The 15,751-nt window shown below is 33.7% G+C and overlaps 1 protein-coding gene across 1 annotated transcript in view; it reads left to right on the top strand.

Annotated features, from left to right (window-relative positions):
* Positions 1–15,751, top strand: part of LOC145293101 (dynein axonemal heavy chain 3-like) — a 404,365-nt gene that overhangs the window by 330,389 nt on the left and 58,225 nt on the right. Inside the window, exon 62 of the mRNA XM_080139477.1 lies at positions 10,045–10,135. Within this exon, the coding sequence (XP_079995603.1) occupies positions 10,045–10,135 (91 nt within the window). The remainder of the gene's footprint in view (positions 1–10,044; positions 10,136–15,751) is intronic.

Genomic DNA, 15,751 nt, shown 5'->3' with positions numbered 1-15,751 from the left:
ATTGACTAAATGCAGTAAGAAATAATATCTGACTCATTTTTGAATATGCATAAAATATCATCGACACATCGAAAATACATTTAAAACCTCGGACCTTATAACTCCTCCTCCTTAGTTGGGGCAAACCTGGCAAAAGAATGCAAATGCATGTTGGAAAACTGTGCCTCCAACAGTGAAGAAAATAAAGCATAGGTTTGACTACGACGACACTGTCGAGGAGATTAACTATGCATCATTCTGAAGACAGCACCATTGCTAAACACCTGATTAATCAACATTCCTGGCTCAGGATCCAATTTTTAAAAAATTAGGGGGCAACATGTCTATTCTTAAAGACACTACTAATAACCTAAAACTTGAAATATTATAAGTTAATTAAAACTAGCTATCTAAGTTTTTTGGGGTTTTTTTTTACATATGCATCACCACTTATCAAGGCCCAGAGGCCACTCGAGGATAAAGGTTAAAGAGTGTACAGTAGAAATTGGACAATATAGTAATCGTTACTCATAGAAATTAGGTAAATTTATTAACTTAAGTGGAACGGCTCATCAAGAACTTGTTTATGTTGAACTTGAAGACAACCATATTGTACTCAACAGGAAAGCAGGCAAACGGAAGACAGTTCCATAGGCGTGCAGTTCTAAGAAAGAAATTTTGTTTATGGAATCTACGTTTAGGTTTAGGCACAGATAAAGAGTGGGGGAAAAGTATTAGTAAAAAAACTTGAATAATATTAATAGCATCCTAAAATGCTTGTGAAGTGATAATTCAACTAAATAGGATGGGCATGGTAGCAAATTGCATAAGTTTAACGAAAATGGTGGGATCAACTGATAAACGACGACAGAAATATCGATAGTTTCTTGCAACGCATGTAAACAGATTGTTGGCGTCAAAAGAACAAATGAACTACAAAAAAGAGACAATGGCGTATATAGTCGGTAAAAGTAAATATCTTACATCATGATCAGCCATGTTTCTTATATCGAGTTATCAAAATGAATGGAAGGTTCAATTTACACAGTGTAGACATAAACTACCATAAAACTGATCAGTGGAAATTTTGTACAGTTAAAAATGTCGTTCATAGGAATTTGCCTAAACAAATCAATAGCAAGAGTTGTAAGTCATGTTTAGTTTCAGAACAGTTTCCGATGGTTAGTTGTTCTATACAAGTCCTGGAGATGAGTGGTTCTCAGTAGACAGTTCTTGAGTTGGAAGCCACAGAGCAAAAGATTCCTCCCGTGTTGATACAAAGAAAACATATGCGAAGTTGCTACAGAAAAGGTTTAGTTTTTATGGAGCAATTCTGGTTTCTGATTGGTTGGTGAATTAATTTGATTCTTCAGTTCCTAGCAGCATCGTTCATAAATAGAATCTTCCGACTGTGCAGGATCATACACCCATTATAGTTCAAAAATATTACAGCAATAATCATGAATTTTAGAGATAAAGATTGATAATTCAAATTATTTGGATTATTCGGACTACTATTATCATCTTGAATGTTATTCGCACAATGTTTCGGTCAATGTACCTTTCGACCTTCTTTAGTGTCCTACAGGTCCAAAAACCCTATACATCAAAGTTCAACTCTGTATGCGAAATATTCAGAGAGGAGTTTGGTAGAAACTTTTCGCACATACACACAGGTCACTTTTATATATATATATATATATATATATATATATATATATATATATATATATATATATATAGAGAGAGAGAGAGAGAGAGAGAGAGAGAGAGAGAGAGAGACAGATATAGATAATAATATTCTCATATGCTAGAACGTTTTCATCTTAAATTCTACACAATTATGCAGACTATAGAAATCTGTTTACATGCGTTGCAAGAAACTATCGAAACTATGCACAAATAGAATTCAGCGTAATATTGAAATGAAACCAATAATCTAATAAGAAACCATAAAAAAATGAATAAGTAATTAATTAACGCTCCCTTTTCTCAAGGAATATGCAAATTAGTTAACCTTTATGTAGTCGCTCGCATATCCATGATTGAGTACATTCAGAAGCTCATTTTTATAATTTTTAAGTAGAAAAGGTAAACTTTTAATATCAATGCCAGAGCGAGAAAAAACTAAACTTTATAGATATATAGAAAGATAGATTTCAAGTTCTGGAACTGATTAAAACTTTTTGTATTGCATTTTATTATTTTTTTTTTTTTACTGAACTCCTGTTTTCATTTAAAAAACAAAACAGTGCTCTTGCTTTGTTTATATATCTACTTGTTTGTTCAAATTACTATAAACCACACTTTTTTTCACTTTACAAATTTGAATTTTTTCTTTAGTTTCAATTTTTTCGTATTTATCTCGACAAACACGTTTTGCGTTTTCTTTCATCTCTTTTTTAAACTGTGTTTTATTTCTAACATCATTTTTATTTGTTTTGTGTTATTTTGATTATTCAGACTATGTGCTTTTGTTCTGTCAGTCATTACTGGGTAGAAGGCTCAAGTAATTTGCAATTGCGTTTTGAGTGTCGCCCGCATTGAGGATTGAACCTTCAATCCCCGGAAGAGTGTAACATTTTACATCTGAATTTTAGCAAGTATTTCATCCACGATGCTAGAGATCCTTACGAATTTCTACTTACCTTTCCGGCTGATGGAACGAAAGTATATAAGGTTCTGTTTGAAAATTCGTCCAGATTTTCGCGTTTGGCTGAAACATTCAACAAGATACCCCTGAAGAAGGTCGGAGGTCACATCGACCGAAACGTTGTGGAAATGAACTCAAGATGAGAACAGTAGCTCGAAAAATCCAAATAATACGAATAGCTAATCTTTATCTAAAAATTCAGAAATGTAGTAGAAGAGAGATTCTCAAATCTTGCTGATTCTATCATCGATCTGTGCTTTTGTACCAGATGTCAGATTCGAATTCAACTCATCATATCTTCTCAGTTAAGGTGAAGTCGTTGAGGTATGTGTGCACAGTGTGATGATGTGTGGAATTGAAATCTATTCAGTGAGGGTTGAGAATATCAGTACAGAATCACTGCTTATCAAGGCCAGGTATGTTATTCGATGATGAGGATTAAAGAGATTATCATCCATCTTTGAGCAGTATCCGAGCCATCCTTCAGGTCCACATCAGAACATGCTCAGGAGACAATCTGTAAGGATGTGTTCAATAGTCTGCACGCTAGCGCCACAAGGACACTGAGCGCCCTGTACATAGCTCCGTACTTGTGCAGGTTGTTCAGTGTTTTGGTAAACTTTGCTTGGGCCCAGTTGAGAGTTACTTTAAAGTGTCTCACTTTCATCTTATCAGCATCTTGCTTGCTGCCTTGGTGTGTATCCTTGATTTCCCAGTCAGCATGTTGGACACTTATAGATAAATGCAAAGGGAATCGATATGGAGGCACAATGTTTTTGCTTGCTGTTGTACTACTTAGGTGAATGCTTTTCATTACAGCGTTTTATTCCGCCAAGTTAATATATTGGGTAGTGTTCACCGGCTGCACCAACAGGCATCCTCCAATACAGCTCTATCTTTCTCCAATAGAACTCCTGGCGGACTGGCATTGACTCATAGATCTATTTCATCCGCATTGGTGCACAACTCTCTTAGGGCCGAATTCTTGTGCGTTGCTTTCTCACTTGTTTGATCCTCACACATTTTGGATAGCGCATTCCTCCTATATTTTCTTATTCTCACTATTACATAAAGCTGTGGTACTATTTTTGCTAGTACCACTGGTCGTCATGGTCACCCACCACCTCTGCCTGAAGGAAGGAAGGAGCCAGCCACACCCACAATCGTAAGGTATGCCTTTACTGTTCACTCTGACAAAAAGACGTCTAACCGACAGATCCTATTGACTGGGCCATCATGTCAGTTTAGCACCGTTTCCAGGATATTTACATAACACGTGGGTCGAGCACACCATTGACCGGCTCATAGTGTTACAAAGCTAGTAACACACTAGCAAGTGGCCCACGAGTTTTCTGCACAAGAAAAAAAATGAAAAATCATCTGTCTTGTGAAAACTTTAGGGGTGCTAGAAATCACATTTGCATATGTGTTATACGGTTGCTGCTGTTACCAACGCTAGTGGCTCTGTTACACAGGCATCAAGCTCTTGTTCATATGCATCCCTGACATTTGTGAGCACGCAATACCCTATGACGCCATTCTATAGCTTGTTTGATTCTTCATTGTTCGTCTATATCTATGATGCAGTGTAGTCTATTTCTATGATGCAGTGCATCTATTTCTATGATGCAGTGCAGTATATATCTATGATGCAGTGCAGTCTATTTCTATGATGCAGTGCAGTCTATTTCTATGATGCAGTGCAGTATTTCTATGATGCAGTGCAGTCTATATCTATGATGCAGTGCAGTCTATATCTATGATGCAGTGTAGTCTATTTCTATGATGCAGTGCAGTCTATATCTATGATGCAGTGCAGTATATATCTATGATGCAGTGCAGTCTATATCTATGATGCAGTGTAGTCTATTTCTATGATGCAGTGCAGTTCTATTTCTATGATGCAGTGCAGTCTATATCTATGATGCAGTGCAGTCTATTTCTATGATGCAGTGTAGTCTATATCTATGATGCAGTGCAGTCTATATCTATGATGCAGTGCAGTCTATTTCTATGATGCAGTGCAGTCTATTTCTATGATGCAGTGCAGTCTATTTCTATGATGCAGTGCAGTCTATATCTATGATGCAGTGCAGTCTATTTCTATGATGCAGTGCAGTCTATATCTATGATGCAGTGCAGTCTATTTCTATGATGCAGTGCAGTCTATATCTATGATGCACGTGCAGTCTATTTCTATGATGCAGTGCAGTCTATATCTATGATGCAGTGCAGTCTATATCTATGATGCAGTGTAGTCTATTATCTATGATGCAGTGCAGTCTATTTCTATGATGCAGTGCAGTCTATTTCTATGATGCAGTGCAGTATATATCTATGATGCAGTGCAGTCTATTTCTATGATGCAGTGCAGTCTATTTCTATGATGCAGTGCAGTCTATTTCTATGATGCAGTGCAGTCTATTTCTATGATGCAGTGCAGTCTATATCTATGATGCAGTGCAGTCTATTTCTATGATGCAGTGTAGTCTATATCTATGATGCAGTGCAGTCTATATCTATGATGCAGTGTAGTCTATTTCTATGATGCAGTGCAGTCTATATCTATGATGCAGTGCAGTATATATATCTATGATGCAGTGCAGTCTATATCTATGATGCAGTGCAGTCTATTTCTATGATGCAGTGCAGTATATATCTATGATGCAGTGCCGTCTATTTCTATGATGCAGTGCAGTCTATTTCTATGATGCAGTGCAGTCTATTTCTATGATGCAGTGCAGTCTATAATCTATGATGCAGTGCAGTCTATTTCTATGATGCAGTGCAGTCTATATCTATGATGCAGTGCAGTCTATTTCTATGATGCAGTGCAGTCTATATCTATGATGCAGTGCAGTCTATTTCTACGATGCAGTGCTCATATCGATGCAGTGCAGTCTATTTCTATGATGCAGTGCAGTCTTATATCTATGATGCACGTCTATTTCTATGATGCAGTGCAGATATCTTGATGGCGTCATATCTGAGTAGCAGGTAAAAACTCAATATATTTTGCTGCATCACCTCATTGACCTCAGCAGATGCTCAAGAGTCTGTGCAAATCTTCCTTAACTCTAACTTTAACTCTAACCCCAATCTTACTCCACAGCATGTCTATGTCTCGCTATTTATGTTTGGTAAATAGAATTGCCAACTTCTTCAGTTCTGCAATGCAATGCAATGCCTCATCTACCAATAATTTCTGGATGGTAATGTGTCCATTAGTAATAGCATTCACTCTAGGTGAGTAGAACCGGCTTCCTCAAAAGTGTTATATAGCAGGGTTGCTATATAGTGTGTCAATATATTTACGTGTATATATGAACGAGTCTATTTGATGAATGTATATAAACATCTATTTAAGAGTCTGTTTACTGTTCTGGGTGTGTATATAGCGGGTGTATATATATATTTATGACAGTGTCTCTATTGATCGTTTAATAATATTCGCTGCGTTTATCTACTGTTCGTTGTGGGTGTATATAAGTGTTCATATATGCGAGAGTCTTTAGTGTTTGTAATCGTCTCTAGTTTTTTCTATTTTGTGATCGTCTAGTTGATTTGTGTGTAGCATATGCATAACAGGACATATAACAAATGCGGACAATACAAAGGGACGGAAGACAGGTCTGTGGGGAAACATACCTCATCCATCTTTGGGTCTTGTTTTGACGAATCTTGGAAGTTGCAGATGAAGATTCATCCCAATGAAGCAACCAGAAGTCTCGGATTGTATTTTCAGCAACTTTTATTTCCAGAATGTTTCTTTTCTTGCAAAGTTGCACGCTTGTCCTAAGCTGTAAATTCTATTGACATTGATCAACAGCTTTCTTAGGGTTCGTAGTCATTACAACCCATCGTCAGCTCGTCTCTGCTCGATTTTCTTAAACTCTCAACTGACTAAACTCTACGTGTATATAAGAAAAAATATCTCCCTTTGTAATTACATCATCAATACACGCAGCCTAGAGAATCAAATCAACTGATGTTTTGTCACATGATCTATTTGTTATTATTTATCAACTAAATTCCTACACTGCTTGGTTTATGCTAAAATTCCACAGTTAATATTCTTCTTACTATCCAAAACATTTTTTATTCACAACATTTTTCCCTTATTACATTTTTCACATTCACCATCTATTATTCAATAACAATTTATAATAATAATAATAATAATAATAATAATAATAATAATAATAATAATAATAATAATAATAATAATAATTTCTTAAGTCATCTGGCGTTGCCCTGGCAGTGCCCAACATAACAAAAGGATGAAGTGTCAAAATTCACATTGTATAAAATGTTCATATGCTATAAAAACGGTCCATCTTTTGTTGGTAATCAAGTGGACCATGCAAATGCAACAATTATATATTAAAATAGTAGAATATAGAAACTCTTATTAACAGATTTAGTAGAAAGTGAGGGAAAAATTGTGAAGAAAATGGAATTCATTTTCAGTTTACAAATGTTTTTTCAGTCAACATTTGCTCTGACCTAAACAACATCAAATAATGTATTGTGTCATACATGCAGAAAACCAAGTTTTTGCTATTAATTGCAAAAGCACATGAAAGTTCGCAATTACTATTCATACTGTCATGGGAGGACATTTTCCTCATAAAAGTATTAAGATATTCCAATTTCTTAACATAATATTAAAAATGTATTATTATTACTATTAAAAATATTCTTTTGGAGAGATTCCAGAATGTTCTAAGGTGTAGAATATTAAAGTATTCTATTTTGAGCGATTCTAGAATGTTCCATCCACCAAAACTATAAAAGAGCACTGTTCGTCTAAAATCTTCAGTTATGTTAAGAGTTATGCAGCTAAGACACTAACTGTTGTTGACTCCGACAAAATTCCTAGGATAATTCTCCTGCCAGAAACCCATTTAAAATAATTAATTGCCTGAATCCCTCACAGAAAAACTGGACTTTTGGTGTATATGAAAATTTCTGTCTTTCTCTCTAACCAAAGAAATATTATTTCAATATTTTCTTTTACTTGATCTTTTGTCTAAATAAAAACATTAGACTAAAGTTAAAATTGATTATCTCTCTTAGACCTTGTCAAACGCTTTCAAATCTCTAGTAGTAAAAGCGAAATCATATTTAATATTTGTAAATATCGTTTTGGTTATTCTTTATCTCCATATATAATATTTTGATTGCAGAAATTCCCCTCTGGACCAAAGTACTGTAGGGCTGCAACAACAAATGCCACATACAAATTTATTATGTCTAGACTATTAGCCACTATCTGATGTAACTTTAGAACGACATTTCAGACACATTTAATCGTTATAATAAAATCCCACATTTCATCCTAGGAGCAACACCATCACAATTGCAACCATCTTTAGAAGAAGTAGTTCCTATTTTTCCTTCTAAATATTAAGTCCTTCTACCACCCCAGTCAACATCGAGAGGAAATATACACATTATACATATATTGTACTTGTATCCTTTGTAATTGGATCATAAGCTAACAGACATAACATAATCGTTCCCTTTTCCAATTCAAAAATAATAAAGTTCCCACAGACTAATTCTACTCATTTTGATTGGCTGAGCTTTGACCATTCCGGATTAATAGTATTTGCATGCTAAATAAACACTAATGTACCATTCAAATATGGCATCACAATGATACCTACTTTTGCCCTCTGAGTAAATTGCTGCGTTCATTTTCTTACATTTTACGACGTCAACAATATCTACATAAGTTTCACCCCCCTCTCTTCCCCCTCTCTCTCTGTATATGTTTTTCTCAACTCTCTCCCTATCTCTCTCTCTCTCTCTGTCTCTCACGCACACTCAATTGCTAGCTTGCTTTCTCTCTCTTGCTCGCTTTTCACATTTCTTTTTGTACTGAGAAAAAAACAACACATTACATGGCGATGCCGAAGTAAAAGAACAAACATTTCACAGCATCAACATCATCTACAACAGTTTTTATTTCCCCCCTCTCTTTCTCTCTCTTGCTTGCTCGCTCGCTTTGTAGATTTCTTTTTATGCTGAAAAACATTTCATGGCATGAATACTACCTACAACAGTTTTTATTTCCTCTCTCTCTCTCTCTCCCTCTCTCTCTCTCTCTCTCTCATTCGCTTTTTACATTTCTTATTATGTCGAAAAAACAACAACAAACATTTTACGGCATCAACGTTATCTACAACAGTTTTTATTTCCTCCTTCTCTCTCGCTTGCTCGCTTTTTACATTTCTTTTTCTGCCAAAATAAAAACACAACTCTCTGTATGTATTCTTCTCAAGTCTCCTTCTTTGTCTGTCTGTCTGTCTGTCTGTCTGTTAACTATTTTCTGTATTAATAACCTTACGGATAGTGTTCTTCAATGAAAAAATGTTTGCCACATTAATTCCTTCTTAAAAAATGAATTTTGTCTTGGAGTGGGATTAATTTACACAAGCTGAGCTACAGCAACACGTGACCGGGTATGGCTAGTGTTAAAACAAAAGTTTCCTTGTTTTTGACTTGATTTATGTACAATAAGTATTTCTTGAGGTGTGTGACTCCGAGTTTTTAGTTTTTTTTAATATTTGTTACATGTTTAATATTCCCTAAATACAAGCACGTAAAAATACTTTCTTCTTGTACGCAGCCCGTTCATGATCCTTTTACATCGTGAAATCAAACCTCCTTGTGTATATGTTCAAAAGAACTAAGACAAGACAAAAACTGATGGAAGACACTGAAGATTTATTCGACTCAATCTTCGTTACAAATCACTAACATACGTGATGGGAGGACAGAGAGACCGATAATCATGATTTAATCATATTTTGTCAGTTCATCTCCATTTCCTGTGATCACTCGTTACATGCTTCCAAGGAACTTATTGTTGCTCTCTAAGCTATGTAACGTTATATATGTTTCTATTAATTCCCACAGTTTAGTATCAGGGTCGTTCCAAAAGTTAAACCTCGTATATTTTTAACTCCAAAAGTTAAGGGGCTCGAAGATGGGAGTGATGCCATTAAAACAAGCGAGCTTTTTGTGCTTCAGAATTTATTTTTCTACATAGTCACCACTTATTCTCAATGCATTTTTGTCAGAAATTCAATGACGCATCTCTGCTTTTGACGCACATAAATGACAGGGATTGCTTCCTTAGAGTCTCACAGCGTCAATATTTGCAACAAAGGGATGAAATTTTCAGGTCATGAATACATAAGTTCAGTCATCCTAACAATGCAATTTGCAATCCCCTCTGATCCAATAAAAAATAGGAGCCATTATTTTTGGAAACCCCTCATCATTATGATCACTAATTGCTATTTTCAACTAACCAATTTATATACTATTTAAGTGCATGACTCGCATAGATTGCTTTATGAAGAAAATCTCTCCAAAATATATTTGATTTATTTGTGAAGGTGATTAAACCTGAGAAGACCCATGAAGATTTTCGACTCTGGCTGACAAGTTACGCGTCAGATGAATTTCCCGTTTCTATTTTACAGAATGGTAAGTGCTCCTTCTTTTTTTTTTAATTAATTTAAAATCTGTGTATATCAAGAGTTCATTTTGTGAATACAAACAATAACGTCTATACACACACACACAAAACAAACAGAAGGCTTTTAGAACCTTTATTTCTATAAACTATGTATTTAAAAGTTTTTTTTTTAAATAAATCTTCAAAGTTTTTGTTTAAATTAGAAATGTACATATCAGCATCATCATGAAAGAAATCTGACTTGAGCATGTGGCGCAAAGGGTAAAAAGTGGTTATTTTAATGCAACCAAAACCAAACTTCTATCTTTTCACCATATAAGCTCTGATCTCTACTTGGATTCAGATTATATAAAATTTAATTAGATCCATTAATCAATCGTAAGTTTTTAAAAACATAATTTATAAAAATATATGACCACTGGTAAACCATAAATATTAAACCATGTGCTGTTTTCATCAATAGCTATTTCGTTATCTTTTCACCATAAACGCTCTGATCCCCACTTGGCCCAATTTATATGAATCGCTATCGTCTAAAACTTCTGGGTCTGACTGTTTCTCCAGACCTAAAGTGAAAGACTTATATCAAATCTGTTGCCAAAGTCTCCGGAAAAATAGTTGAATCATTCTACTGCTCTAGAAAGTATCTAACTCCTGACACAATCCTCTACCCCTACCCGAGCACCTTATCTTGCCTTGACAAAGTTCAAAACCGTCTCCAAAACCACGTAGGTGGTGCCCTTTTTTCTTGCCTGCAACCTCTTTCCCACGGAAGAGATGTTGCGAGCCTGTCTTCTCTATTTTTATTTTCATAGCAAGTTTCATCTGAGCTTCAATCTATGGTTCAGACGTTCACAAAAAATATTCGTCTAACTACAACGACCATCAACAGTTTCCCTCACTTTCTGTCTGTGCCTAAATCTAAACGAAAATTCCAAGAACAAAACCTTTTTCCTAACACTGCCCGCCCGTGGAACTATGTTCGGCTGGCCTGCTTTCCAGCTGACTACAATATGGTCGTCTTCAAGTCCAATGTAAACAAATTCTTGTTGAGCCGCTCCAACCCCTAAATAATCCATGACTACCCCATTTCCACCACTAAATATTAATATACTGTAGTCTCAGTGACTACCGTACACTCAGTAACACTTATCCTCGAGTGGCTTTCGGGCCTTGATAAATGGTGATGACTCCCATGTAAAAAAAAGGTCACAGTTCTTTATAGGCTTGATCAATTTGATATAAATTGGTTACTTTGAGGGCTTAAAACAATTTTCATTGTTTTGAAATACTTTGTTAACACGTTCCAGTGAAAACTAACTTGAAAACTGGAAAACGAAAGAGGGTGGCTATTTGAGATATTTTCTTTTTAGCGTTCGTTCAAATCACATCTCGATTCAGTGAAAGTATGAAAAGAATTTTCCGTTTAAACTATGAAAGTTATTTCCCCATTCGATTTTCATAGATAAACATGGATGTGTTTTATGCTTTATAAATCCAATATATGGTTTATATTCAGTCACTGTTAAGTTGTCTGTGAGTAAGCCCTTCACTCAACCTTGCAACACCGGGTATATACAGCTAATATATATATATATATATATATATATATATATATATATATATATATATATATATATATATATATATATATTATTATTATTATTATTATTATTATTATTATTATATATTATTATTATATATTATTATTATATATAATACTAGCAGAATCCGTTAACCGGCGTTGCCCGGTGGTAGCATGAACCATCCCCCACATAAAAAATTCAAATACGGTTATTATATTTGTTGTTGGCCAAATATTAAATTACTAAGGTCTATACTGCCAAAATAGCCTAATCAGTTGTTTTATTTTTTTAATAAATGTAGTAATAATAATATGTACCTCGAACGCTCGCCACAGCTTTAACCTTTACTGTATGTAACACTATGTAAGTGTAATTTAATATTATCATTCTAACTTTTTACCATTTAAAAGAAGGTTTAAATAAACTGCTAATATTTTTTACAAATTTCTTACAGCATATAAAAATAATGTACATGCGAGACAAAAATCGTTTCTATGTAATGATGTATGTGAAACTGTAGACATACCTATGTTTAAGAAATTTAGAAAAAAAAATCAAATAATAGTCATATTATCCTGTAATTTTCGATATTTATTCATTATTAAATAAACTTGTTTAGTAACTAATCTGTGCTTCAGCCTTCTCAGATGCATATGATGGCAGAGTTTTGGTACCGCGCTATTTGTAAATAGTGTATTCAGGTTAAATTCAAGTTTCACGCTAATTTTTCTAATAGTGACAAGACACCCTCCCCTCCCGAAGGTTAAAATTACTTTGTAAATAAAAATAATATTATTTTAGCACGGTACCAAAAATACAAAAGTACCCAAAATTATACTTTGTATTTTTCAACGCTTTTAATATATAAAAAAAAACATGTACTGCAATTGAAAGTCGTTTTTTCCATGATTCTCGGTGGACAAAGAAGAAAAAAAAGTAAAGGAAAGATTTAAAAAGGAAAAATAAAAGAAATGACAGAGTAATATTGTGTCAACGTATAATAAAAACCCGAACCTCCCCATGTTAAGAACGACTATCGAAATAAACACCCCCAACCTCGAAAGCCGGTTCTGACACAGGGAGGTCGGGGTGTTTATTTCAAAAGCCGTTCTTAACATGAGGAGGTTGGGTATGTTTATACTACGCTTGGGCAGGTCGTAAGAAAAATGCACAAATAACTTTGAATTCACAAACAAAACCAAAAAAATCACAACTTCACATGTGCAATAATGACGTGATTAAATTATACGCATGCAAAGTTATTGAAGCATTTTACTGGAAAAAACAAACAACAACAAAAAATCCCCCAAAGAAACGATTGTTTTATCTCGTGTGTCTGTAATAATATTTTAGTAAAAGCGAATTACTATATCGGTATATCTCTTACGAAAAATAAAATATAATTATGAATCATTTTTTATGAGGGTCTGTCACTGTAACTGAAGTAAATAAATTACGAAATGTACACAAATAAATAAAATAAATAAATAAATAAATAAAAGAAACTCGTACAAATAAGTAACAAGACATTTTTTTTTCGAACGGGGCTTTCGGAATACCCCCCCCCCCCAACCCGAAAGCCCGTCTTAACACAGGGAGGTTTGGGTGTTTATTTCGAAACCCGTTTTTAACATGAGGAGGTTGGATGTGTTTATACTACACTTGGCCAGGTCGTAAAAAAAAACACAAATAACTTTGCATACACAAACAAAACTAAAATTCACAGCATCACATGTGCAATAATAACGTGATTAAATTATACTCATGTAAAGGTATTTTTTATTTTATTTTTATTTTTTATACATTTTTAATAAAAAAACAAAACAAAACAAAAGGGAACGATTGTTTTATCTCGTGTGTCCGTAATAATAATTTAGAAAAAACGAATTACTATATCGTTATATCTCTTACGAAAATGAAATATAATTATGAAAGCTAATGATCAAAACTCTCTTTGCTTTCACCTACGTCCGCGTCATGACTATAAAAACGTCAGTCTTCGCAACACACCAGGAGTTGAGCCAAGAGACAGTCAGTCAACCAGCATGGGGTAATCATCTGCTCCGTCGGATTCCTTCCCGACGTTAAAAAAACACTTTCGCGCACATCATTCATCAACTTCTCCACATGGAAGCACCAACAGCGAGAATTAACATTTACATTTCTTATTTCATCACTATTCCTATCAGCGCCCCATTTTACTCTCCTAAGAAGTTTCAAGATTAACTTTACGCCCCCAAATCTTCTTTGCTGAACATTCTCACATCCTTACGAACTTTGAACACTTTAGTTTGTTTTTGCTTTCATGAAGTTTTTTTTTTTTTTAATAAACGATTTAGAAATCAATCATTTAAAATTTAAACCTATATTGTTTGTCTGGTTCCTTCTCACCACCATACGCTTATTCCTAATATAACACACGGAAGGTATTTGTAAAGGAAAATAGTTATTTTCTACCAAAGGATAAATATATAATAACACGGTAATTCTTTTTTGGCACGTCAGCACGCCAAAAAGTACCCCACGCGCCAAATTTCATTGTCATAAAAACAACTTTCTAAAAAAAAAAAAACAAAAAACAAAAAAAAACGCACATTTCCCTTACTTTTGGACGTTAATATTTTTAAAATAAATAAATCATTGTTATAATTCTTTTTGTATCCTTTACAAATGATTCAAATTTTAGTATGTTATTATGGATGATACCAGTTGTAAAAAATTCAGCGTTCCACAATTATTATTTCTAACAAATATTAGGTTTTAAAATTTTGTCCCATAGTTTTGGACGCTACTATATATATATATATATATATATATATATATATATATATATATATATATATATATATACTAGCAAAAGTACCCGTCGTTGACTGGGTTCAAAAACAGCCTACAGAAAATGGACTCTGATTTATGAAAGTATGATAGGTTATGAAAAGGAAGGGTTGTAAAGAGAAAGCTTCGAATTTGGGGGTATCGAAACAAAAGCAAAATATGATGAAAGTAAAAATAAAATAGATAAACCCCATAATTTATTATACCATACCTGTTCACACTAAAACACTTATCACAATATTCTGTGGATCTATATTAAAAAACCTTGTTAAACTTTGTGATATATTTCCATTCTATGGAGGTCAGGCGCGAACGAACACCCCATAATTTTATTATTCCATATTTCTTCAAACTTAAACATAATTATCAAAGTATACTTACGCAGATAGGTATGAAAAGTCTTTATTAAAGTGTGTGCCTATTCCCATTCTATGGAGGCCAGGTGCAAACGCAGACCCACAATTTTATTATACCATCCCTATTTAAGTTAAAACATACTTATCAAAGTATTCTTATGTACATCTATATCAGAAACCGTTGTAAACGTTTTTTTTTTTTTTTTTTTTTTTTAATTTTTTATTTCCATACTTTGTGGACCAGGCGCGAACACAGACCCCACAATTTTAATGAACCACCGTTCTGCCAGATCAAACATACCCATTCCTGTGTCTCGATACATCTTCTATCATTATATGTGATCACTTTTCTATAATAGTCAACCATATAGGAGCCTATTCGTGACCACACACACACACACACACACACACACACAGACGTTCAGCTTTATATATATATATATATATATATATATATATATATATATATATATATATATATATATATATATATATATATATATACTTCTTTAGAATAGTTTTTTTTATTTTACAATCAGTTGGTATGGAAACCTGTAATTATAAGATTTACAAAATATTACTGGCGGTAATATTCTATAAGTTATCCCATCTAAATAAGAATTGCTCGATATGCAAGATAGAGCAAATAAATTAAATTGTGATTCATATATATATATATATATATATATATATATATATATATATATATATATATATATATATATATTGGACGCTATAAACTAGGAGTGTCAGAAATCGCCATTAAAAATGTGTGATAAAAAAATTAAATTATTACACTTACTATCTTTCGAAGCTTGAAAAATATAATTCAAACCCTATTTTTTTC

This window comes from Euprymna scolopes, chromosome 14, assembly GCF_053919585.1.
Source record: "Euprymna scolopes isolate OS-2025 chromosome 14, ASM5391958v1, whole genome shotgun sequence".
NCBI classification, from domain to species: domain Eukaryota; kingdom Metazoa; phylum Mollusca; class Cephalopoda; order Sepiida; family Sepiolidae; genus Euprymna; species Euprymna scolopes.
Note: the sequence above shows the minus strand (reverse complement) of the source record. Positions and strands in the feature narration are given on the sequence as shown.